The sequence below is a fragment of the Stylophora pistillata genome, chromosome 12, assembly GCF_964205215.1.
Source record: "Stylophora pistillata chromosome 12, jaStyPist1.2, whole genome shotgun sequence".
Lineage (NCBI taxonomy): Eukaryota > Metazoa > Cnidaria > Anthozoa > Scleractinia > Pocilloporidae > Stylophora > Stylophora pistillata.
Genome location: NC_142530.1, coordinates 8,871,301 through 8,893,985, shown reverse-complemented (window position 1 = coordinate 8,893,985; position 22,685 = coordinate 8,871,301). Strand labels below are relative to the sequence as shown.

Genomic DNA, 22,685 nt, shown 5'->3' with positions numbered 1-22,685 from the left:
TATAGAACCATGGCTGCTCGGCTGCCGTTTGGAGATATGCCAAAACTCTTCGCCATTTCCTTGACAAAGTTCTTTTGTTTTCGGTAGTTTCTGGCGCCAATGCTGCCCGAAGAATCGATGATAAATGCCAGATCCACGGGAGTGCTACACGGCGGCGGTGCTAAGGAGAAAGAAAGGCGAATTCAGATCGCTTGTGGCCATTCAAAACATGAAACGAGAAGTTCCCGGATGTATACCTCCATTGAGTGGCACAGACCTCTTACAGGTTCTCATATCAACTATTTTCTTTTAACGATCATTGCTTGCCAATTGAAAGAAACCAAAAGGGCAACAAAATAAAACCCAAACCAAACCTAACCAAACCAAACCAAACTGGAACAAAAAATCTAAAACAAAAAACAAACAAACGAGCATACAAGCAAACGAACAAACAAACAAACAAACAAAAGCAAAACAAAAGCAAAGCAAAACAAAACAAAACAAAACAAAACAAAACAAAACAAAACAAAACACCACGCATGACCAAAGGCCAGGAAAGAAAAACAAATGTCTCAGCAAAACTGAGGCCACAAGAGCCACATCTGGTGAACTTGTTTTCACCGTCTATAAGTAGAATAGATGAATAAATACATAAAATGGATGAATAGATCCAAATGTCTATTGGTACTCACCGGCAAGTTGGCAGGCCTGGCTAGTTAGGTTGCTGAGTTTCAGTAGCAGATCTTGGAAGTCAGCCGCTACCACAACATCCTCGTCTCTCTCCGTTACAAGTCGTAGTTCTGCTCTGTCCACACCCTTGCCAATACCTACGGCTAGAACGCGAACGCCCGCCTTTCTCAATGGTTCGGAAGCCTCTCTCAGGCCTTTGGCGTCGGCTGCTGGGGTCTGGGTACCGTCCGTTATCAGCATTGCAATCTTAGGCACGCCCGCCCTGCTCCCTTTAGCGAAGATGTCGCTGGCTGTTAAGGCCAGTGCTTTGTCGATTCGTGTCAGTCCTCTCTCGTAAGGCAGACCCTCTACAGCTCGAGCGAACTCGCTCTCCTCCGCAAACTCGCCAAATCGAGCTTTCACTGAAGCTGAGTTACTGTATAGAACCATGGCTGCTCGGCTGCCGTTTGGAGATATGCCAAAACTCTTCGCCATTTCCTTGACAAAGTTCTTTTGTTTTCGGTAGTTTCTGGCGCCAATGCTGCCCGAAGAATCGATGATAAATGCCAGATCCACGGGAGTGCTACACGGCGGCGGTGCTAAGGAGAAAGAAAGGCGAATTCAGATCGCTTGTGGCCATTCAAAACATGAAACGAGAAGTTCCCGGATGTATACCTCCATTGAGTGGCACAGACCTCTTACAGGTTCTCATATCAACTATTTTCTTTTAACGATCATTGCTTGCCAATTGAAAGAAACCAAAAGGGCAACAAAATAAAACCCAAACCAAACCTAACCAAACCAAACCAAACTGGAACAAAAAATCTAAAACAAAAAACAAACAAACGAGCATACAAGCAAACGAACAAACAAACAAACAAACAAAAGCAAAACAAAAGCAAAGCAAAACAAAACAAAACAAAACAAAACAAAACAAAACACCACGCATGACCAAAGGCCAGGAAAGAAAAACAAATGTCTCAGCAAAACTGAGGCCACAAGAGCCACATCTGGTGAACTTGTTTTCACCGTCTATAAGTAGAATAGATGAATAAATACATAAAATGGATGAATAGATCCAAATGTCTATTGGTACTCACCGGCAAGTTGGCAGGCCTGGCTAGTTAGGTTGCTGAGTTTCAGTAGCAGATCTTGGAAGTCAGCCGCTACCACAACATCCTCGTCTCTCTCCGTTACAAGTCGTAGTTCTGCTCTGTCCACACCCTTGCCAATACCTACGGCTAGAACGCGAACGCCCGCCTTTCTCAATGGTTCGGAAGCCTCTCTCAGGCCTTTGGCGTCGGCTGCTGGGGTCTGGGTACCGTCCGTTATCAGCATTGCAATCTTAGGCACGCCCGCCCTGCTCCCTTTAGCGAAGATGTCGCTGGCTGTTAAGGCCAGTGCTTTGTCGATTCGTGTCAGTCCTCTCTCGTAAGGCAGACCCTCTACAGCTCGAGCGAACTCGCTCTCCTCCGCAAACTCGCCAAATCGAGCTTTCACTGAAGCTGAGTTACTGTATAGAACCATGGCTGCTCGGCTGCCGTTTGGAGATATGCCAAAACTCTTCGCCATTTCCTTGACAAAGTTCTTTTGTTTTCGGTAGTTTCTGGCGCCAATGCTGCCCGAAGAATCGATGATAAATGCCAGATCCACGGGAGTGCTACACGGCGGCGGTGCTAAGGAGAAAGAAAGGCGAATTCAGATCGCTTGTGGCCATTCAAAACATGAAACGAGAAGTTCCCGGATGTATACCTCCATTGAGTGGCACAGACCTCTTACAGGTTCTCATATCAACTATTTTCTTTTAACGATCATTGCTTGCCAATTGAAAGAAACCAAAAGGGCAACAAAATAAAACCCAAACCAAACCTAACCAAACCAAACCAAACTGGAACAAAAAATCTAAAACAAAAAACAAACAAACGAGCATACAAGCAAACGAACAAACAAACAAACAAACAAAAGCAAAACAAAAGCAAAGCAAAACAAAACAAAACAAAACAAAACAAAACAAAACAAAACACCACGCATGACCAAAGGCCAGGAAAGAAAAACAAATGTCTCAGCAAAACTGAGGCCACAAGAGCCACATCTGGTGAACTTGTTTTCACCGTCTATAAGTAGAATAGATGAATAAATACATAAAATGGATGAATAGATCCAAATGTCTATTGGTACTCACCGGCAAGTTGGCAGGCCTGGCTAGTTAGGTTGCTGAGTTTCAGTAGCAGATCTTGGAAGTCAGCCGCTACCACAACATCCTCGTCTCTCTCCGTTACAAGTCGTAGTTCTGCTCTGTCCACACCCTTGCCAATACCTACGGCTAGAACGCGAACGCCCGCCTTTCTCAATGGTTCGGAAGCCTCTCTCAGGCCTTTGGAGTCGGCTGCTGGGGTCTGGGTACCGTCCGTTATCAGCATTGCAATCTTAGGCACGCCCGCCCTGCTCCCTTTAGCGAAGATGTCGCTGGCTGTTAAGGCCAGTGCTTTGTCGATTCGTGTCAGTCCTCTCTCGTAAGGCAGACCCTCTACAGCTCGAGCGAACTCGCTCTCCTCCGCAAACTCGCCAAATCGAGCTTTCACTGAAGCTGAGTTACTGTATAGAACCATGGCTGCTCGGCTGCCGTTTGGAGATATGCCAAAACTCTTCGCCATTTCCTTGACAAAGTTCTTTTGTTTTCGGTAGTTTCTGGCGCCAATGCTGCCCGAAGAATCGATGATAAATGCCAGATCCACGGGAGTGCTACACGGCGGCGGTGCTAAGGAGAAAGAAAGGCGAATTCAGATCGCTTGTGGCCATTCAAAACATGAAACGAGAAGTTCCCGGATGTATACCTCCATTGAGTGGCACAGACCTCTTACAGGTTCTCATATCAACTATTTTCTTTTAACGATCATTGCTTGCCAATTGAAAGAAACCAAAAGGGCAACAAAATAAAACCCAAACCAAACCTAACCAAACCAAACCAAACTGGAACAAAAAATCTAAAACAAAAAACAAACAAACGAGCATACAAGCAAACGAACAAACAAACAAACAAACAAAAGCAAAACAAAAGCAAAGCAAAACAAAACAAAACAAAACAAAACAAAACAAAACAAAACACCACGCATGACCAAAGGCCAGGAAAGAAAAACAAATGTCTCAGCAAAACTGAGGCCACAAGAGCCACATCTGGTGAACTTGTTTTCACCGTCTATAAGTAGAATAGATGAATAAATACATAAAATGGATGAATAGATCCAAATGTCTATTGGTACTCACCGGCAAGTTGGCAGGCCTGGCTAGTTAGGTTGCTGAGTTTCAGTAGCAGATCTTGGAAGTCAGCCGCTACCACAACATCCTCGTCTCTCTCCGTTACAAGTCGTAGTTCTGCTCTGTCCACACCCTTGCCAATACCTACGGCTAGAACGCGAACGCCCGCCTTTCTCAATGGTTCGGAAGCCTCTCTCAGGCCTTTGGCGTCGGCTGCTGGGGTCTGGGTACCGTCCGTTATCAGCATTGCAATCTTAGGCACGCCCGCCCTGCTCCCTTTAGCGAAGATGTCGCTGGCTGTTAAGGCCAGTGCTTTGTCGATTCGTGTCAGTCCTCTCTCGTAAGGCAGACCCTCTACAGCTCGAGCGAACTCGCTCTCCTCCGCAAACTCGCCAAATCGAGCTTTCACTGAAGCTGAGTTACTGTATAGAACCATGGCTGCTCGGCTGCCGTTTGGAGATATGCCAAAACTCTTCGCCATTTCCTTGACAAAGTTCTTTTGTTTTCGGTAGTTTCTGGCGCCAATGCTGCCCGAAGAATCGATGATAAATGCCAGATCCACGGGAGTGCTACACGGCGGCGGTGCTAAGGAGAAAGAAAGGCGAATTCAGATCGCTTGTGGCCATTCAAAACATGAAACGAGAAGTTCCCGGATGTATACCTCCATTGAGTGGCACAGACCTCTTACAGGTTCTCATATCAACTATTTTCTTTTAACGATCATTGCTTGCCAATTGAAAGAAACCAAAAGGGCAACAAAATAAAACCCAAACCAAACCTAACCAAACCAAACCAAACTGGAACAAAAAATCTAAAACAAAAAACAAACAAACGAGCATACAAGCAAACGAACAAACAAACAAACAAACAAAAGCAAAACAAAAGCAAAGCAAAACAAAACAAAACAAAACAAAACAAAACAAAACAAAACAAAACACCACGCATGACCAAAGGCCAGGAAAGAAAAACAAATGTCTCAGCAAAACTGAGGCCACAAGAGCCACATCTGGTGAACTTGTTTTCACCGTCTATAAGTAGAATAGATGAATAAATACATAAAATGGATGAATAGATCCAAATGTCTATTGGTACTCACCGGCAAGTTGGCAGGCCTGGCTAGTTAGGTTGCTGAGTTTCAGTAGCAGATCTTGGAAGTCAGCCGCTACCACAACATCCTCGTCTCTCTCCGTTACAAGTCGTAGTTCTGCTCTGTCCACACCCTTGCCAATACCTACGGCTAGAACGCGAACGCCCGCCTTTCTCAATGGTTCGGAAGCCTCTCTCAGGCCTTTGGCGTCGGCTGCTGGGGTCTGGGTACCGTCCGTTATCAGCATTGCAATCTTAGGCACGCCCGCCCTGCTCCCTTTAGCGAAGATGTCGCTGGCTGTTAAGGCCAGTGCTTTGTCGATTCGTGTCAGTCCTCTCTCGTAAGGCAGACCCTCTACAGCTCGAGCGAACTCGCTCTCCTCCGCAAACTCGCCAAATCGAGCTTTCACTGAAGCTGAGTTACTGTATAGAACCATGGCTGCTCGGCTGCCGTTTGGAGATATGCCAAAACTCTTCGCCATTTCCTTGACAAAGTTCTTTTGTTTTCGGTAGTTTCTGGCGCCAATGCTGCCCGAAGAATCGATGATAAATGCCAGATCCACGGGAGTGCTACACGGCGGCGGTGCTAAGGAGAAAGAAAGGCGAATTCAGATCGCTTGTGGCCATTCAAAACATGAAACGAGAAGTTCCCGGATGTATACCTCCATTGAGTGGCACAGACCTCTTACAGGTTCTCATATCAACTATTTTCTTTTAACGATCATTGCTTGCCAATTGAAAGAAACCAAAAGGGCAACAAAATAAAACCCAAACCAAACCTAACCAAACCAAACCAAACTGGAACAAAAAATCTAAAACAAAAAACAAACAAACGAGCATACAAGCAAACGAACAAACAAACAAACAAACAAAAGCAAAACAAAAGCAAAGCAAAACAAAACAAAACAAAACAAAACAAAACAAAACAAAACAAAACACCACGCATGACCAAAGGCCAGGAAAGAAAAACAAATGTCTCAGCAAAACTGAGGCCACAAGAGCCACATCTGGTGAACTTGTTTTCACCGTCTATAAGTAGAATAGATGAATAAATACATAAAATGGATGAATAGATCCAAATGTCTATTGGTACTCACCGGCAAGTTGGCAGGCCTGGCTAGTTAGGTTGCTGAGTTTCAGTAGCAGATCTTGGAAGTCAGCCGCTACCACAACATCCTCGTCTCTCTCCGTTACAAGTCGTAGTTCTGCTCTGTCCACACCCTTGCCAATACCTACGGCTAGAACGCGAACGCCCGCCTTTCTCAATGGTTCGGAAGCCTCTCTCAGGCCTTTGGCGTCGGCTGCTGGGGTCTGGGTACCGTCCGTTATCAGCATTGCAATCTTAGGCACGCCCGCCCTGCTCCCTTTAGCGAAGATGTCGCTGGCTGTTAAGGCCAGTGCTTTGTCGATTCGTGTCAGTCCTCTCTCGTAAGGCAGACCCTCTACAGCTCGAGCGAACTCGCTCTCCTCCGCAAACTCGCCAAATCGAGCTTTCACTGAAGCTGAGTTACTGTATAGAACCATGGCTGCTCGGCTGCCGTTTGGAGATATGCCAAAACTCTTCGCCATTTCCTTGACAAAGTTCTTTTGTTTTCGGTAGTTTCTGGCGCCAATGCTGCCCGAAGAATCGATGATAAATGCCAGATCCACGGGAGTGCTACACGGCGGCGGTGCTAAGGAGAAAGAAAGGCGAATTCAGATCGCTTGTGGCCATTCAAAACATGAAACGAGAAGTTCCCGGATGTATACCTCCATTGAGTGGCACAGACCTCTTACAGGTTCTCATATCAACTATTTTCTTTTAACGATCATTGCTTGCCAATTGAAAGAAACCAAAAGGGCAACAAAATAAAACCCAAACCAAACCTAACCAAACCAAACCAAACTGGAACAAAAAATCTAAAACAAAAAACAAACAAACGAGCATACAAGCAAACGAACAAACAAACAAACAAACAAAAGCAAAACAAAAGCAAAGCAAAACAAAACAAAACAAAACAAAACAAAACAAAACAAAACAAAACACCACGCATGACCAAAGGCCAGGAAAGAAAAACAAATGTCTCAGCAAAACTGAGGCCACAAGAGCCACATCTGGTGAACTTGTTTTCACCGTCTATAAGTAGAATAGATGAATAAATACATAAAATGGATGAATAGATCCAAATGTCTATTGGTACTCACCGGCAAGTTGGCAGGCCTGGCTAGTTAGGTTGCTGAGTTTCAGTAGCAGATCTTGGAAGTCAGCCGCTACCACAACATCCTCGTCTCTCTCCGTTACAAGTCGTAGTTCTGCTCTGTCCACACCCTTGCCAATACCTACGGCTAGAACGCGAACGCCCGCCTTTCTCAATGGTTCGGAAGCCTCTCTCAGGCCTTTGGCGTCGGCTGCTGGGGTCTGGGTACCGTCCGTTATCAGCATTGCAATCTTAGGCACGCCCGCCCTGCTCCCTTTAGCGAAGATGTCGCTGGCTGTTAAGGCCAGTGCTTTGTCGATTCGTGTCAGTCCTCTCTCGTAAGGCAGACCCTCTACAGCTCGAGCGAACTCGCTCTCCTCCGCAAACTCGCCAAATCGAGCTTTCACTGAAGCTGAGTTACTGTATAGAACCATGGCTGCTCGGCTGCCGTTTGGAGATATGCCAAAACTCTTCGCCATTTCCTTGACAAAGTTCTTTTGTTTTCGGTAGTTTCTGGCGCCAATGCTGCCCGAAGAATCGATGATAAATGCCAGATCCACGGGAGTGCTACACGGCGGCGGTGCTAAGGAGAAAGAAAGGCGAATTCAGATCGCTTGTGGCCATTCAAAACATGAAACGAGAAGTTCCCGGATGTATACCTCCATTGAGTGGCACAGACCTCTTACAGGTTCTCATATCAACTATTTTCTTTTAACGATCATTGCTTGCCAATTGAAAGAAACCAAAAGGGCAACAAAATAAAACCCAAACCAAACCTAACCAAACCAAACCAAACTGGAACAAAAAATCTAAAACAAAAAACAAACAAACGAGCATACAAGCAAACGAACAAACAAACAAACAAACAAAAGCAAAACAAAAGCAAAGCAAAACAAAACAAAACAAAACAAAACAAAACAAAACAAAACAAAACACCACGCATGACCAAAGGCCAGGAAAGAAAAACAAATGTCTCAGCAAAACTGAGGCCACAAGAGCCACATCTGGTGAACTTGTTTTCACCGTCTATAAGTAGAATAGATGAATAAATACATAAAATGGATGAATAGATCCAAATGTCTATTGGTACTCACCGGCAAGTTGGCAGGCCTGGCTAGTTAGGTTGCTGAGTTTCAGTAGCAGATCTTGGAAGTCAGCCGCTACCACAACATCCTCGTCTCTCTCCGTTACAAGTCGTAGTTCTGCTCTGTCCACACCCTTGCCAATACCTACGGCTAGAACGCGAACGCCCGCCTTTCTCAATGGTTCGGAAGCCTCTCTCAGGCCTTTGGCGTCGGCTGCTGGGGTCTGGGTACCGTCCGTTATCAGCATTGCAATCTTAGGCACGCCCGCCCTGCTCCCTTTAGCGAAGATGTCGCTGGCTGTTAAGGCCAGTGCTTTGTCGATTCGTGTCAGTCCTCTCTCGTAAGGCAGACCCTCTACAGCTCGAGCGAACTCGCTCTCCTCCGCAAACTCGCCAAATCGAGCTTTCACTGAAGCTGAGTTACTGTATAGAACCATGGCTGCTCGGCTGCCGTTTGGAGATATGCCAAAACTCTTCGCCATTTCCTTGACAAAGTTCTTTTGTTTTCGGTAGTTTCTGGCGCCAATGCTGCCCGAAGAATCGATGATAAATGCCAGATCCACGGGAGTGCTACACGGCGGCGGTGCTAAGGAGAAAGAAAGGCGAATTCAGATCGCTTGTGGCCATTCAAAACATGAAACGAGAAGTTCCCGGATGTATACCTCCATTGAGTGGCACAGACCTCTTACAGGTTCTCATATCAACTATTTTCTTTTAACGATCATTGCTTGCCAATTGAAAGAAACCAAAAGGGCAACAAAATAAAACCCAAACCAAACCTAACCAAACCAAACCAAACTGGAACAAAAAATCTAAAACAAAAAACAAACAAACGAGCATACAAGCAAACGAACAAACAAACAAACAAACAAAAGCAAAACAAAAGCAAAGCAAAACAAAACAAAACAAAACAAAACAAAACAAAACAAAACAAAACACCACGCATGACCAAAGGCCAGGAAAGAAAAACAAATGTCTCAGCAAAACTGAGGCCACAAGAGCCACATCTGGTGAACTTGTTTTCACCGTCTATAAGTAGAATAGATGAATAAATACATAAAATGGATGAATAGATCCAAATGTCTATTGGTACTCACCGGCAAGTTGGCAGGCCTGGCTAGTTAGGTTGCTGAGTTTCAGTAGCAGATCTTGGAAGTCAGCCGCTACCACAACATCCTCGTCTCTCTCCGTTACAAGTCGTAGTTCTGCTCTGTCCACACCCTTGCCAATACCTACGGCTAGAACGCGAACGCCCGCCTTTCTCAATGGTTCGGAAGCCTCTCTCAGGCCTTTGGCGTCGGCTGCTGGGGTCTGGGTACCGTCCGTTATCAGCATTGCAATCTTAGGCACGCCCGCCCTGCTCCCTTTAGCGAAGATGTCGCTGGCTGTTAAGGCCAGTGCTTTGTCGATTCGTGTCAGTCCTCTCTCGTAAGGCAGACCCTCTACAGCTCGAGCGAACTCGCTCTCCTCCGCAAACTCGCCAAATCGAGCTTTCACTGAAGCTGAGTTACTGTATAGAACCATGGCTGCTCGGCTGCCGTTTGGAGATATGCCAAAACTCTTCGCCATTTCCTTGACAAAGTTCTTTTGTTTTCGGTAGTTTCTGGCGCCAATGCTGCCCGAAGAATCGATGATAAATGCCAGATCCACGGGAGTGCTACACGGCGGCGGTGCTAAGGAGAAAGAAAGGCGAATTCAGATCGCTTGTGGCCATTCAAAACATGAAACGAGAAGTTCCCGGATGTATACCTCCATTGAGTGGCACAGACCTCTTACAGGTTCTCATATCAACTATTTTCTTTTAACGATCATTGCTTGCCAATTGAAAGAAACCAAAAGGGCAACAAAATAAAACCCAAACCAAACCTAACCAAACCAAACCAAACTGGAACAAAAAATCTAAAACAAAAAACAAACAAACGAGCATACAAGCAAACGAACAAACAAACAAACAAACAAAAGCAAAACAAAAGCAAAGCAAAACAAAACAAAACAAAACAAAACAAAACAAAACAAAACACCACGCATGACCAAAGGCCAGGAAAGAAAAACAAATGTCTCAGCAAAACTGAGGCCACAAGAGCCACATCTGGTGAACTTGTTTTCACCGTCTATAAGTAGAATAGATGAATAAATACATAAAATGGATGAATAGATCCAAATGTCTATTGGTACTCACCGGCAAGTTGGCAGGCCTGGCTAGTTAGGTTGCTGAGTTTCAGTAGCAGATCTTGGAAGTCAGCCGCTACCACAACATCCTCGTCTCTCTCCGTTACAAGTCGTAGTTCTGCTCTGTCCACACCCTTGCCAATACCTACGGCTAGAACGCGAACGCCCGCCTTTCTCAATGGTTCGGAAGCCTCTCTCAGGCCTTTGGCGTCGGCTGCTGGGGTCTGGGTACCGTCCGTTATCAGCATTGCAATCTTAGGCACGCCCGCCCTGCTCCCTTTAGCGAAGATGTCGCTGGCTGTTAAGGCCAGTGCTTTGTCGATTCGTGTCAGTCCTCTCTCGTAAGGCAGACCCTCTACAGCTCGAGCGAACTCGCTCTCCTCCGCAAACTCGCCAAATCGAGCTTTCACTGAAGCTGAGTTACTGTATAGAACCATGGCTGCTCGGCTGCCGTTTGGAGATATGCCAAAACTCTTCGCCATTTCCTTGACAAAGTTCTTTTGTTTTCGGTAGTTTCTGGCGCCAATGCTGCCCGAAGAATCGATGATAAATGCCAGATCCACGGGAGTGCTACACGGCGGCGGTGCTAAGGAGAAAGAAAGGCGAATTCAGATCGCTTGTGGCCATTCAAAACATGAAACGAGAAGTTCCCGGATGTATACCTCCATTGAGTGGCACAGACCTCTTACAGGTTCTCATATCAACTATTTTCTTTTAACGATCATTGCTTGCCAATTGAAAGAAACCAAAAGGGCAACAAAATAAAACCCAAACCAAACCTAACCAAACCAAACCAAACTGGAACAAAAAATCTAAAACAAAAAACAAACAAACGAGCATACAAGCAAACGAACAAACAAACAAACAAACAAAAGCAAAACAAAAGCAAAGCAAAACAAAACAAAACAAAACAAAACAAAACAAAACAAAACACCACGCATGACCAAAGGCCAGGAAAGAAAAACAAATGTCTCAGCAAAACTGAGGCCACAAGAGCCACATCTGGTGAACTTGTTTTCACCGTCTATAAGTAGAATAGATGAATAAATACATAAAATGGATGAATAGATCCAAATGTCTATTGGTACTCACCGGCAAGTTGGCAGGCCTGGCTAGTTAGGTTGCTGAGTTTCAGTAGCAGATCTTGGAAGTCAGCCGCTACCACAACATCCTCGTCTCTCTCCGTTACAAGTCGTAGTTCTGCTCTGTCCACACCCTTGCCAATACCTACGGCTAGAACGCGAACGCCCGCCTTTCTCAATGGTTCGGAAGCCTCTCTCAGGCCTTTGGCGTCGGCTGCTGGGGTCTGGGTACCGTCCGTTATCAGCATTGCAATCTTAGGCACGCCCGCCCTGCTCCCTTTAGCGAAGATGTCGCTGGCTGTTAAGGCCAGTGCTTTGTCGATTCGTGTCAGTCCTCTCTCGTAAGGCAGACCCTCTACAGCTCGAGCGAACTCGCTCTCCTCCGCAAACTCGCCAAATCGAGCTTTCACTGAAGCTGAGTTACTGTATAGAACCATGGCTGCTCGGCTGCCGTTTGGAGATATGCCAAAACTCTTCGCCATTTCCTTGACAAAGTTCTTTTGTTTTCGGTAGTTTCTGGCGCCAATGCTGCCCGAAGAATCGATGATAAATGCCAGATCCACGGGAGTGCTACACGGCGGCGGTGCTAAGGAGAAAGAAAGGCGAATTCAGATCGCTTGTGGCCATTCAAAACATGAAACGAGAAGTTCCCGGATGTATACCTCCATTGAGTGGCACAGACCTCTTACAGGTTCTCATATCAACTATTTTCTTTTAACGATCATTGCTTGCCAATTGAAAGAAACCAAAAGGGCAACAAAATAAAACCCAAACCAAACCTAACCAAACCAAACCAAACTGGAACAAAAAATCTAAAACAAAAAACAAACAAACGAGCATACAAGCAAACGAACAAACAAACAAACAAACAAAAGCAAAACAAAAGCAAAGCAAAACAAAACAAAACAAAACAAAACAAAACAAAACAAAACACCACGCATGACCAAAGGCCAGGAAAGAAAAACAAATGTCTCAGCAAAACTGAGGCCACAAGAGCCACATCTGGTGAACTTGTTTTCACCGTCTATAAGTAGAATAGATGAATAAATACATAAAATGGATGAATAGATCCAAATGTCTATTGGTACTCACCGGCAAGTTGGCAGGCCTGGCTAGTTAGGTTGCTGAGTTTCAGTAGCAGATCTTGGAAGTCAGCCGCTACCACAACATCCTCGTCTCTCTCCGTTACAAGTCGTAGTTCTGCTCTGTCCACACCCTTGCCAATACCTACGGCTAGAACGCGAACGCCCGCCTTTCTCAATGGTTCGGAAGCCTCTCTCAGGCCTTTGGCGTCGGCTGCTGGGGTCTGGGTACCGTCCGTTATCAGCATTGCAATCTTAGGCACGCCCGCCCTGCTCCCTTTAGCGAAGATGTCGCTGGCTGTTAAGGCCAGTGCTTTGTCGATTCGTGTCAGTCCTCTCTCGTAAGGCAGACCCTCTACAGCTCGAGCGAACTCGCTCTCCTCCGCAAACTCGCCAAATCGAGCTTTCACTGAAGCTGAGTTACTGTATAGAACCATGGCTGCTCGGCTGCCGTTTGGAGATATGCCAAAACTCTTCGCCATTTCCTTGACAAAGTTCTTTTGTTTTCGGTAGTTTCTGGCGCCAATGCTGCCCGAAGAATCGATGATAAATGCCAGATCCACGGGAGTGCTACACGGCGGCGGTGCTAAGGAGAAAGAAAGGCGAATTCAGATCGCTTGTGGCCATTCAAAACATGAAACGAGAAGTTCCCGGATGTATACCTCCATTGAGTGGCACAGACCTCTTACAGGTTCTCATATCAACTATTTTCTTTTAACGATCATTGCTTGCCAATTGAAAGAAACCAAAAGGGCAACAAAATAAAACCCAAACCAAACCTAACCAAACCAAACCAAACTGGAACAAAAAATCTAAAACAAAAAACAAACAAACGAGCATACAAGCAAACGAACAAACAAACAAACAAACAAAAGCAAAACAAAAGCAAAGCAAAACAAAACAAAACAAAACAAAACAAAACAAAACAAAACAAAACACCACGCATGACCAAAGGCCAGGAAAGAAAAACAAATGTCTCAGCAAAACTGAGGCCACAAGAGCCACATCTGGTGAACTTGTTTTCACCGTCTATAAGTAGAATAGATGAATAAATACATAAAATGGATGAATAGATCCAAATGTCTATTGGTACTCACCGGCAAGTTGGCAGGCCTGGCTAGTTAGGTTGCTGAGTTTCAGTAGCAGATCTTGGAAGTCAGCCGCTACCACAACATCCTCGTCTCTCTCCGTTACAAGTCGTAGTTCTGCTCTGTCCACACCCTTGCCAATACCTACGGCTAGAACGCGAACGCCCGCCTTTCTCAATGGTTCGGAAGCCTCTCTCAGGCCTTTGGCGTCGGCTGCTGGGGTCTGGGTACCGTCCGTTATCAGCATTGCAATCTTAGGCACGCCCGCCCTGCTCCCTTTAGCGAAGATGTCGCTGGCTGTTAAGGCCAGTGCTTTGTCGATTCGTGTCAGTCCTCTCTCGTAAGGCAGACCCTCTACAGCTCGAGCGAACTCGCTCTCCTCCGCAAACTCGCCAAATCGAGCTTTCACTGAAGCTGAGTTACTGTATAGAACCATGGCTGCTCGGCTGCCGTTTGGAGATATGCCAAAACTCTTCGCCATTTCCTTGACAAAGTTCTTTTGTTTTCGGTAGTTTCTGGCGCCAATGCTGCCCGAAGAATCGATGATAAATGCCAGATCCACGGGAGTGCTACACGGCGGCGGTGCTAAGGAGAAAGAAAGGCGAATTCAGATCGCTTGTGGCCATTCAAAACATGAAACGAGAAGTTCCCGGATGTATACCTCCATTGAGTGGCACAGACCTCTTACAGGTTCTCATATCAACTATTTTCTTTTAACGATCATTGCTTGCCAATTGAAAGAAACCAAAAGGGCAACAAAATAAAACCCAAACCAAACCTAACCAAACCAAACCAAACTGGAACAAAAAATCTAAAACAAAAAACAAACAAACGAGCATACAAGCAAACGAACAAACAAACAAACAAACAAAAGCAAAACAAAAGCAAAGCAAAACAAAACAAAACAAAACAAAACAAAACAAAACAAAACACCACGCATGACCAAAGGCCAGGAAAGAAAAACAAATGTCTCAGCAAAACTGAGGCCACAAGAGCCACATCTGGTGAACTTGTTTTCACCGTCTATAAGTAGAATAGATGAATAAATACATAAAATGGATGAATAGATCCAAATGTCTATTGGTACTCACCGGCAAGTTGGCAGGCCTGGCTAGTTAGGTTGCTGAGTTTCAGTAGCAGATCTTGGAAGTCAGCCGCTACCACAACATCCTCGTCTCTCTCCGTTACAAGTCGTAGTTCTGCTCTGTCCACACCCTTGCCAATACCTACGGCTAGAACGCGAACGCCCGCCTTTCTCAATGGTTCGGAAGCCTCTCTCAGGCCTTTGGCGTCGGCTGCTGGGGTCTGGGTACCGTCCGTTATCAGCATTGCAATCTTAGGCACGCCCGCCCTGCTCCCTTTAGCGAAGATGTCGCTGGCTGTTAAGGCCAGTGCTTTGTCGATTCGTGTCAGTCCTCTCTCGTAAGGCAGACCCTCTACAGCTCGAGCGAACTCGCTCTCCTCCGCAAACTCGCCAAATCGAGCTTTCACTGAAGCTGAGTTACTGTATAGAACCATGGCTGCTCGGCTGCCGTTTGGAGATATGCCAAAACTCTTCGCCATTTCCTTGACAAAGTTCTTTTGTTTTCGGTAGTTTCTGGCGCCAATGCTGCCCGAAGAATCGATGATAAATGCCAGATCCACGGGAGTGCTACACGGCGGCGGTGCTAAGGAGAAAGAAAGGCGAATTCAGATCGCTTGTGGCCATTCAAAACATGAAACGAGAAGTTCCCGGATGTATACCTCCATTGAGTGGCACAGACCTCTTACAGGTTCTCATATCAACTATTTTCTTTTAACGATCATTGCTTGCCAATTGAAAGAAACCAAAAGGGCAACAAAATAAAACCCAAACCAAACCTAACCAAACCAAACCAAACTGGAACAAAAAATCTAAAACAAAAAACAAACAAACGAGCATACAAGCAAACGAACAAACAAACAAACAAACAAAAGCAAAACAAAAGCAAAGCAAAACAAAACAAAACAAAACAAAACAAAACAAAACAAAACACCACGCATGACCAAAGGCCAGGAAAGAAAAACAAATGTCTCAGCAAAACTGAGGCCACAAGAGCCACATCTGGTGAACTTGTTTTCACCGTCTATAAGTAGAATAGATGAATAAATACATAAAATGGATGAATAGATCCAAATGTCTATTGGTACTCACCGGCAAGTTGGCAGGCCTGGCTAGTTAGGTTGCTGAGTTTCAGTAGCAGATCTTGGAAGTCAGCCGCTACCACAACATCCTCGTCTCTCTCCGTTACAAGTCGTAGTTCTGCTCTGTCCACACCCTTGCCAATACCTACGGCTAGAACGCGAACGCCCGCCTTTCTCAATGGTTCGGAAGCCTCTCTCAGGCCTTTGGCGTCGGCTGCTGGGGTCTGGGTACCGTCCGTTATCAGCATTGCAATCTTAGGCACGCCCGCCCTGCTCCCTTTAGCGAAGATGTCGCTGGCTGTTAAGGCCAGTGCTTTGTCGATTCGTGTCAGTCCTCTCTCGTAAGGCAGACCCTCTACAGCTCGAGCGAACTCGCTCTCCTCCGCAAACTCGCCAAATCGAGCTTTCACTGAAGCTGAGTTACTGTATAGAACCATGGCTGCTCGGCTGCCGTTTGGAGATATGCCAAAACTCTTCGCCATTTCCTTGACAAAGTTCTTTTGTTTTCGGTAGTTTCTGGCGCCAATGCTGCCCGAAGAATCGATGATAAATGCCAGATCCACGGGAGTGCTACACGGCGGCGGTGCTAAGGAGAAAGAAAGGCGAATTCAGATCGCTTGTGGCCATTCAAAACATGAAACGAGAAGTTCCCGGATGTATACCTCCATTGAGTGGCACAGACCTCTTACAGGTTCTCATATCAACTATTTTCTTTTAACGATCATTGCTTGCCAATTGAAAGAAACCAAAAGGGCAACAAAATAAAACCCAAACCAAACCTAACCAAACCAAACCAAACTGGAACAAAAAATCTAAAACAAAAAACAAACAAACGAGCATACAAGCAAACGAACAAACAAACAAACAAACAAAAGCAAAACAAAAGCAAAGCAAAACAAAACAAAACAAAACAAAACAAAACAAAACAAAACACCACGCATGACCAAAGGCCAGGAAAGAAAAACAAATGTCTCAGCAAAACTGAGGCCACAAGAGCCACATCTGGTGAACTTGTTTTCACCGTCTATAAGTAGAATAGATGAATAAATACATAAAATGGATGAATAGATCCAAATGTCTATTGGTACTCACCGGCAAGTTGGCAGGCCTGGCTAGTTAGGTTGCTGAGTTTCAGTAGCAGATCTTGGAAGTCAGCCGCTACCACAACATCCTCGTCTCTCTCCGTTACAAGTCGTAGTTCTGCTCTGTCCACACCCTTGCCAATACCTACGGCTAGAACGCGAACGCCCGCCTTTCTCAATGGTTCGGAAGCCTCTCTCAGGCCTTTGGCGTCGGCTGCTGGGGTCTGGGTACCGTCCGTTATCAGCATTGCAATCTTAGGCACGCCCGCCCTGCTCCCTTTAGCGAAGATGTCGCTGGCTGTTAAGGCCAGTGCTTTGTCGATTCGTGTCAGTCCTCTCTCGTAAGGCAGACCCTCTACAGCTCGAGCGAACTCGCTCTCCTCCGCAAACTCGCCAAATCGAGCTTTCACTGAAGCTGAGTTACTGTATAGAACCATGGCTGCTCGGCTGCCGTTTGGAGATATGCCAAAACTCTTCGCCATTTCCTTGACAAAGTTCTTTTGTTTTCGGTAGTTTCTGGCGCCAATGCTGCCCGAAGAATCGATGATAAATGCCAGATCCACGGGAGTGCTACACGGCGGCGGTGCTAAGGAGAAAGAAAGGCGAATTCAGATCGCTTGTGGCCATTCAAAACATGAAACGAGAAGTTCCCGGATGTATACCTCCATTGAGTGGCACAGACCTCTTACAGGTTCTCATATCAACTATTTTCTTTTAACGATCATTGCTTGCCAATTGAAAGAAACCAAAAGGGCAACAAAATAAAACCCAAACCAAACCTAACCAAACCAAACCAAACTGGAACAAAAAATCTAAAACAAAAAACAAACAAACGAGCATACAAGCAAACGAACAAACAAACAAACAAACAAAAGCAAAACAAAAGCAAAGCAAAACAAAACAAAACAAAACAAAACAAAACAAAACAAAACACCACGCATGACCAAAGGCCAGGAAAGAAAAACAAATGTCTCAGCAAAACTGAGGCCACAAGAGCCACATCTGGTGAACTTGTTTTCACCGTCTATAAGTAGAATAGATGAATAAATACATAAAATGGATGAATAGATCCAAATGTCTATTGGTACTCACCGGCAAGTTGGCAGGCCTGGCTAGTTAGGTTGCTGAGTTTCAGTAGCAGATCTTGGAAGTCAGCCGCTACCACAACATCCTCGTCTCTCTCCGTTACAAGTCGTAGTTCTGCTCTGTCCACACCCTTGCCAATACCTACGGCTAGAACGCGAACGCCCGCCTTTCTCAATGGTTCGGAAGCCTCTCTCAGGCCTTTGGCGTCGGCTGCTGGGGTCTGGGTACCGTCCGTTATCAGCATTGCAATCTTAGGCACGCCCGCCCTGCTCCCTTTAGCGAAGATGTCGCTGGCTGTTAAGGCCAGTGCTTTGTCGATTCGTGTCAGTCCTCTCTCGTAAGGCAGACCCTCTACAGCTCGAGCGAACTCGCTCTCCTCCGCAAACTCGCCAAATCGAGCTTTCACTGAAGCTGAGTTACTGTATAGAACCATGGCTGCTCGGCTGCCGTTTGGAGATATGCCAAAACTCTTCGCCATTTCCTTGACAAAGTTCTTTTGTTTTCGGTAGTTTCTGGCGCCAATGCTGCCCGAAGAATCGATGATAAATGCCAGATCCACGGGAGTGCTACACGGCGGCGGTGCTAAGGAGAAAGAAAGGCGAATTCAGATCGCTTGTGGCCATTCAAAACATGAAACGAGAAGTTCCCGGATGTATACCTCCATTGAGTGGCACAGACCTCTTACAGGTTCTCATATCAACTATTTTCTTTTAACGATCATTGCTTGCCAATTGAAAGAAACCAAAAGGGCAACAAAATAAAACCCAAACCAAACCTAACCAAACCAAACCAAACTGGAACAAAAAATCTAAAACAAAAAACAAACAAACGAGCATACAAGCAAACGAACAAACAAACAAACAAACAAAAGCAAAACAAAAGCAAAGCAAAACAAAACAAAACAAAACAAAACAAAACAAAACAAAACACCACGCATGACCAAAGGCCAGGAAAGAAAAACAAATGTCTCAGCAAAACTGAGGCCACAAGAGCCACATCTGGTGAACTTGTTTTCACCGTCTATAAGTAGAATAGATGAATAAATACATAAAATGGATGAATAGATCCAAATGTCTATTGGTACTCACCGGCAAGTTGGCAGGCCTGGCTAGTTAGGTTGCTGAGTTTCAGTAGCAGATCTTGGAAGTCAGCCGCTACCACAACATCCTCGTCTCTCTCCGTTACAAGTCGTAGTTCTGCTCTGTCCACACCCTTGCCAATACCTACGGCTAGAACGCGAACGCCCGCCTTTCTCAATGGTTCGGAAGCCTCTCTCAGGCCTTTGGCGTCGGCTGCTGGGGTCTGGGTACCGTCCGTTATCAGCATTGCAATCTTAGGCACGCCCGCCCTGCTCCCTTTAGCGAAGATGTCGCTGGCTGTTAAGGCCAGTGCTTTGTCGATTCGTGTCAGTCCTCTCTCGTAAGGCAGACCCTCTACAGCTCGAGCGAACTCGCTCTCCTCCGCAAACTCGCCAAATCGAGCTTTCACTGAAGCTGAGTTACTGTATAGAACCATGGCTGCTCGGCTGCCGTTTGGAGATATGCCAAAACTCTTCGCCATTTCCTTGACAAAGTTCTTTTGTTTTCGGTAGTTTCTGGCGCCAATGCTGCCCGAAGAATCGATGATAAATGCCAGATCCACGGGAGTGCTACACGGCGGCGGTGCTAAGGAGAAAGAAAGGCGAATTCAGATCGCTTGTGGCCATTCAAAACATGAAACGAGAAGTTCCCGGATGTATACCTCCATTGAGTGGCACAGACCTCTTACAGGTTCTCATATCAACTATTTTCTTTTAACGATCATTGCTTGCCAATTGAAAGAAACCAAAAGGGCAACAAAATAAAACCCAAACCAAACCTAACCAAACCAAACCAAACTGGAACAAAAAATCTAAAACAAAAAACAAACAAACGAGCATACAAGCAAACGAACAAACAAACAAACAAACAAAAGCAAAACAAAAGCAAAGCAAAACAAAACAAAACAAAACAAAACAAAACAAAACAAAACACCACGCATGACCAAAGGCCAGGAAAGAAAAACAAATGTCTCAGCAAAACTGAGGCCACAAGAGCCACATCTGGTGAACTTGTTTTCACCGTCTATAAGTAGAATAGATGAATAAATACATAAAATGGATGAATAGATCCAAATGTCTATTGGTACTCACCGGCAAGTTGGCAGGCCTGGCTAGTTAGGTTGCTGAGTTTCAGTAGCAGATCTTGGAAGTCAGCCGCTACCACAACATCCTCGTCTCTCTCCGTTACAAGTCGTAGTTCTGCTCTGTCCACACCCTTGCCAATACCTACGGCTAGAACGCGAACGCCCGCCTTTCTCAATGGTTCGGAAGCCTCTCTCAGGCCTTTGGCGTCGGCTGCTGGGGTCTGGGTACCGTCCGTTATCAGCATTGCAATCTTAGGCACGCCCGCCCTGCTCCCTTTAGCGAAGATGTCGCTGGCTGTTAAGGCCAGTGCTTTGTCGATTCGTGTCAGTCCTCTCTCGTAAGGCAGACCCTCTACAGCTCGAGCGAACTCGCTCTCCTCCGCAAACTCGCCAAATCGAGCTTTCACTGAAGCTGAGTTACTGTATAGAACCATGGCTGCTCGGCTGCCGTTTGGAGATATGCCAAAACTCTTCGCCATTTCCTTGACAAAGTTCTTTTGTTTTCGGTAGTTTCTGGCGCCAATGCTGCCCGAAGAATCGATGATAAATGCCAGATCCACGGGAGTGCTACACGGCGGCGGTGCTAAGGAGAAAGAAAGGCGAATTCAGATCGCTTGTGGCCATTCAAAACATGAAACGAGAAGTTCCCGGATGTATACCTCCATTGAGTGGCACAGACCTCTTACAGGTTCTCATATCAACTATTTTCTTTTAACGATCATTGCTTGCCAATTGAAAGAAACCAAAAGGGCAACAAAATAAAACCCAAACCAAACCTAACCAAACCAAACCAAACTGGAACAAAAAATCTAAAACAAAAAACAAACAAACGAGCATACAAGCAAACGAACAAACAAACAAACAAACAAAAGCAAAACAAAAGCAAAGCAAAACAAAACAAAACAAAACAAAACAAAACAAAACAAAACACCACGCATGACCAAAGGCCAGGAAAGAAAAACAAATGTCTCAGCAAAACTGAGGCCACAAGAGCCACATCTGGTGAACTTGTTTTCACCGTCTATAAGTAGAATAGATGAATAAATACATAAAATGGATGAATAGATCCAAATGTCTATTGGTACTCACCGGCAAGTTGGCAGGCCTGGCTAGTTAGGTTGCTGAGTTTCAGTAGCAGATCTTGGAAGTCAGCCGCTACCACAACATCCTCGTCTCTCTCCGTTACAAGTCGTAGTTCTGCTCTGTCCACACCCTTGCCAATACCTACGGCTAGAACGCGAACGCCCGCCTTTCTCAATGGTTCGGAAGCCTCTCTCAGGCCTTTGGCGTCGGCTGCTGGGGTCTGGGTACCGTCCGTTATCAGCATTGCAATCTTAGGCACGCCCGCCCTGCTCCCTTTAGCGAAGATGTCGCTGGCTGTTAAGGCCAGTGCTTTGTCGATTCGTGTCAGTCCTCTCTCGTAAGGCAGACCCTCTACAGCTCGAGCGAACTCGCTCTCCTCCGCAAACTCGCCAAATCGAGCTTTCACTGAAGCTGAGTTACTGTATAGAACCATGGCTGCTCGGCTGCCGTTTGGAGATATGCCAAAACTCTTCGCCATTTCCTTGACAAAGTTCTTTTGTTTTCGGTAGTTTCTGGCGCCAATGCTGCCCGAAGAATCGATGATAAATGCCAGATCCACGGGAGTGCTACACGGCGGCGGTGCTAAGGAGAAAGAAAGGCGAATTCAGATCGCTTGTGGCCATTCAAAACATGAAACGAGAAGTTCCCGGATGTATACCTCCATTGAGCGGCGCAGACCTCTTACAGGTTCTCATATCAACTACTTTTTTTTAAGTCTCCAGGGCTTAAGTTCTTTTTCGACATTTTTTGGTTAAGTTATAATTAGGTAGCCGTAGTTTTTAAATGATGGTTTTTTTTATGTCCTGGAGACTCTAGAAACACTTTACAAAGCTCTCCTTCGGAACTAGCTTCGTAAAGTAACTCCGTAAGGGAACAAATGCGTTTCATTGCATTTGTTCAGGAATTGAGTCCAATAGCGAGCTTGATGATGCTCTAGGACACTTTGTAAAGGCCTCATACGAACCTGAGAAAAGTAATTTTACCTTTTCTTGAGGTAAACAGGAGAACCTGAACGCTGCTCTTTTCGAAGAAGACCTGAGCCGTCAGTAATTTTGGTGTGCGTTATGTTTGCGCAGGCGTTTGACGTAAATTTTATCTGGCGTTAAAATCCCATCTGCATTGAGTGTATTTGACGCTTTTTTATCATGAACGCTGGTGTATTGATGAAAATTTGTGTGATGTTATGCGAAATTGCGAAGAGTTTAAATTGTGAGAGAGTATTCATTGGTATATACAGCATTACATCGACTGAGGAGAAATTATAAACATTTGTGAAGCGCTAACTTGGCGGAATGAGGATAATGTTTGGAGTTTTCTGCGTGACAAATGGAGGTATTAAAACAATTTTTAAACTGAACTTCATCTGTGTTATGTTAATTCAAGTTAATTGGTAGCGTGTGTTAATTGGTTTGAAATGATCAGGTAAAAGCTACGATG

At 45.5% G+C, this 22,685-nt stretch overlaps 6 protein-coding genes across 6 annotated transcripts; all 6 read right to left on the bottom strand.

Annotated features, from left to right (window-relative positions):
* Positions 1-348: 348 nt before the first annotated feature.
* LOC148718679 (cuticlin-6-like) lies at positions 349-1,146 on the bottom strand. Its single transcript, XM_088740201.1, has one exon. It carries the CDS (start codon positions 1,141-1,143, stop codon positions 658-660), a length of 486 nt encoding a protein of 161 aa, XP_088596327.1. The 5' UTR covers positions 1,144-1,146; the 3' UTR covers positions 349-657.
* Positions 1,147-1,435: 289 nt separating this feature from the next.
* Positions 1,436-3,302, bottom strand: LOC148718678 (cuticlin-6-like). The gene is made up of 2 exons (XM_088739988.1): positions 2,966-3,302; positions 1,436-2,324 (listed from the first exon to the last, which is right to left on the bottom strand). The coding sequence occupies exons 1-2, from the start codon at positions 3,300-3,302 to the stop codon at positions 1,735-1,737; spliced, it is 927 nt and encodes a 308-aa protein (XP_088596114.1). The 3' UTR covers positions 1,436-1,734.
* A 292-nt stretch (positions 3,303-3,594) lies between these two features.
* Positions 3,595-4,387, bottom strand: LOC148718677 (cuticlin-6-like). The gene has a single exon (XM_088739983.1). It carries the CDS (start codon positions 4,382-4,384, stop codon positions 3,899-3,901), a length of 486 nt encoding a protein of 161 aa, XP_088596109.1. The 5' UTR covers positions 4,385-4,387; the 3' UTR covers positions 3,595-3,898.
* A 10,057-nt stretch (positions 4,388-14,444) lies between these two features.
* Positions 14,445-15,237, bottom strand: LOC148718676 (cuticlin-6-like). Its single transcript, XM_088740218.1, has one exon. The coding sequence runs from the start codon at positions 15,232-15,234 to the stop codon at positions 14,749-14,751; it is 486 nt and encodes a 161-aa protein (XP_088596344.1). The 5' UTR covers positions 15,235-15,237; the 3' UTR covers positions 14,445-14,748.
* Positions 15,238-16,608: 1,371 nt separating this feature from the next.
* LOC148718675 (cuticlin-6-like) lies at positions 16,609-17,401 on the bottom strand. Its single transcript, XM_088739985.1, has one exon. The coding sequence runs from the start codon at positions 17,396-17,398 to the stop codon at positions 16,913-16,915; it is 486 nt and encodes a 161-aa protein (XP_088596111.1). The 5' UTR covers positions 17,399-17,401; the 3' UTR covers positions 16,609-16,912.
* A 3,535-nt stretch (positions 17,402-20,936) lies between these two features.
* LOC148718674 (cuticlin-6-like) lies at positions 20,937-21,943 on the bottom strand. The gene is made up of 2 exons (XM_088739987.1): positions 21,934-21,943; positions 20,937-21,830 (listed from the first exon to the last, which is right to left on the bottom strand). Exons 1-2 carry the CDS (start codon positions 21,941-21,943, stop codon positions 21,241-21,243), a joined length of 600 nt encoding a protein of 199 aa, XP_088596113.1. The 3' UTR covers positions 20,937-21,240.
* Positions 21,944-22,685: the final 742 nt, after the last annotated feature.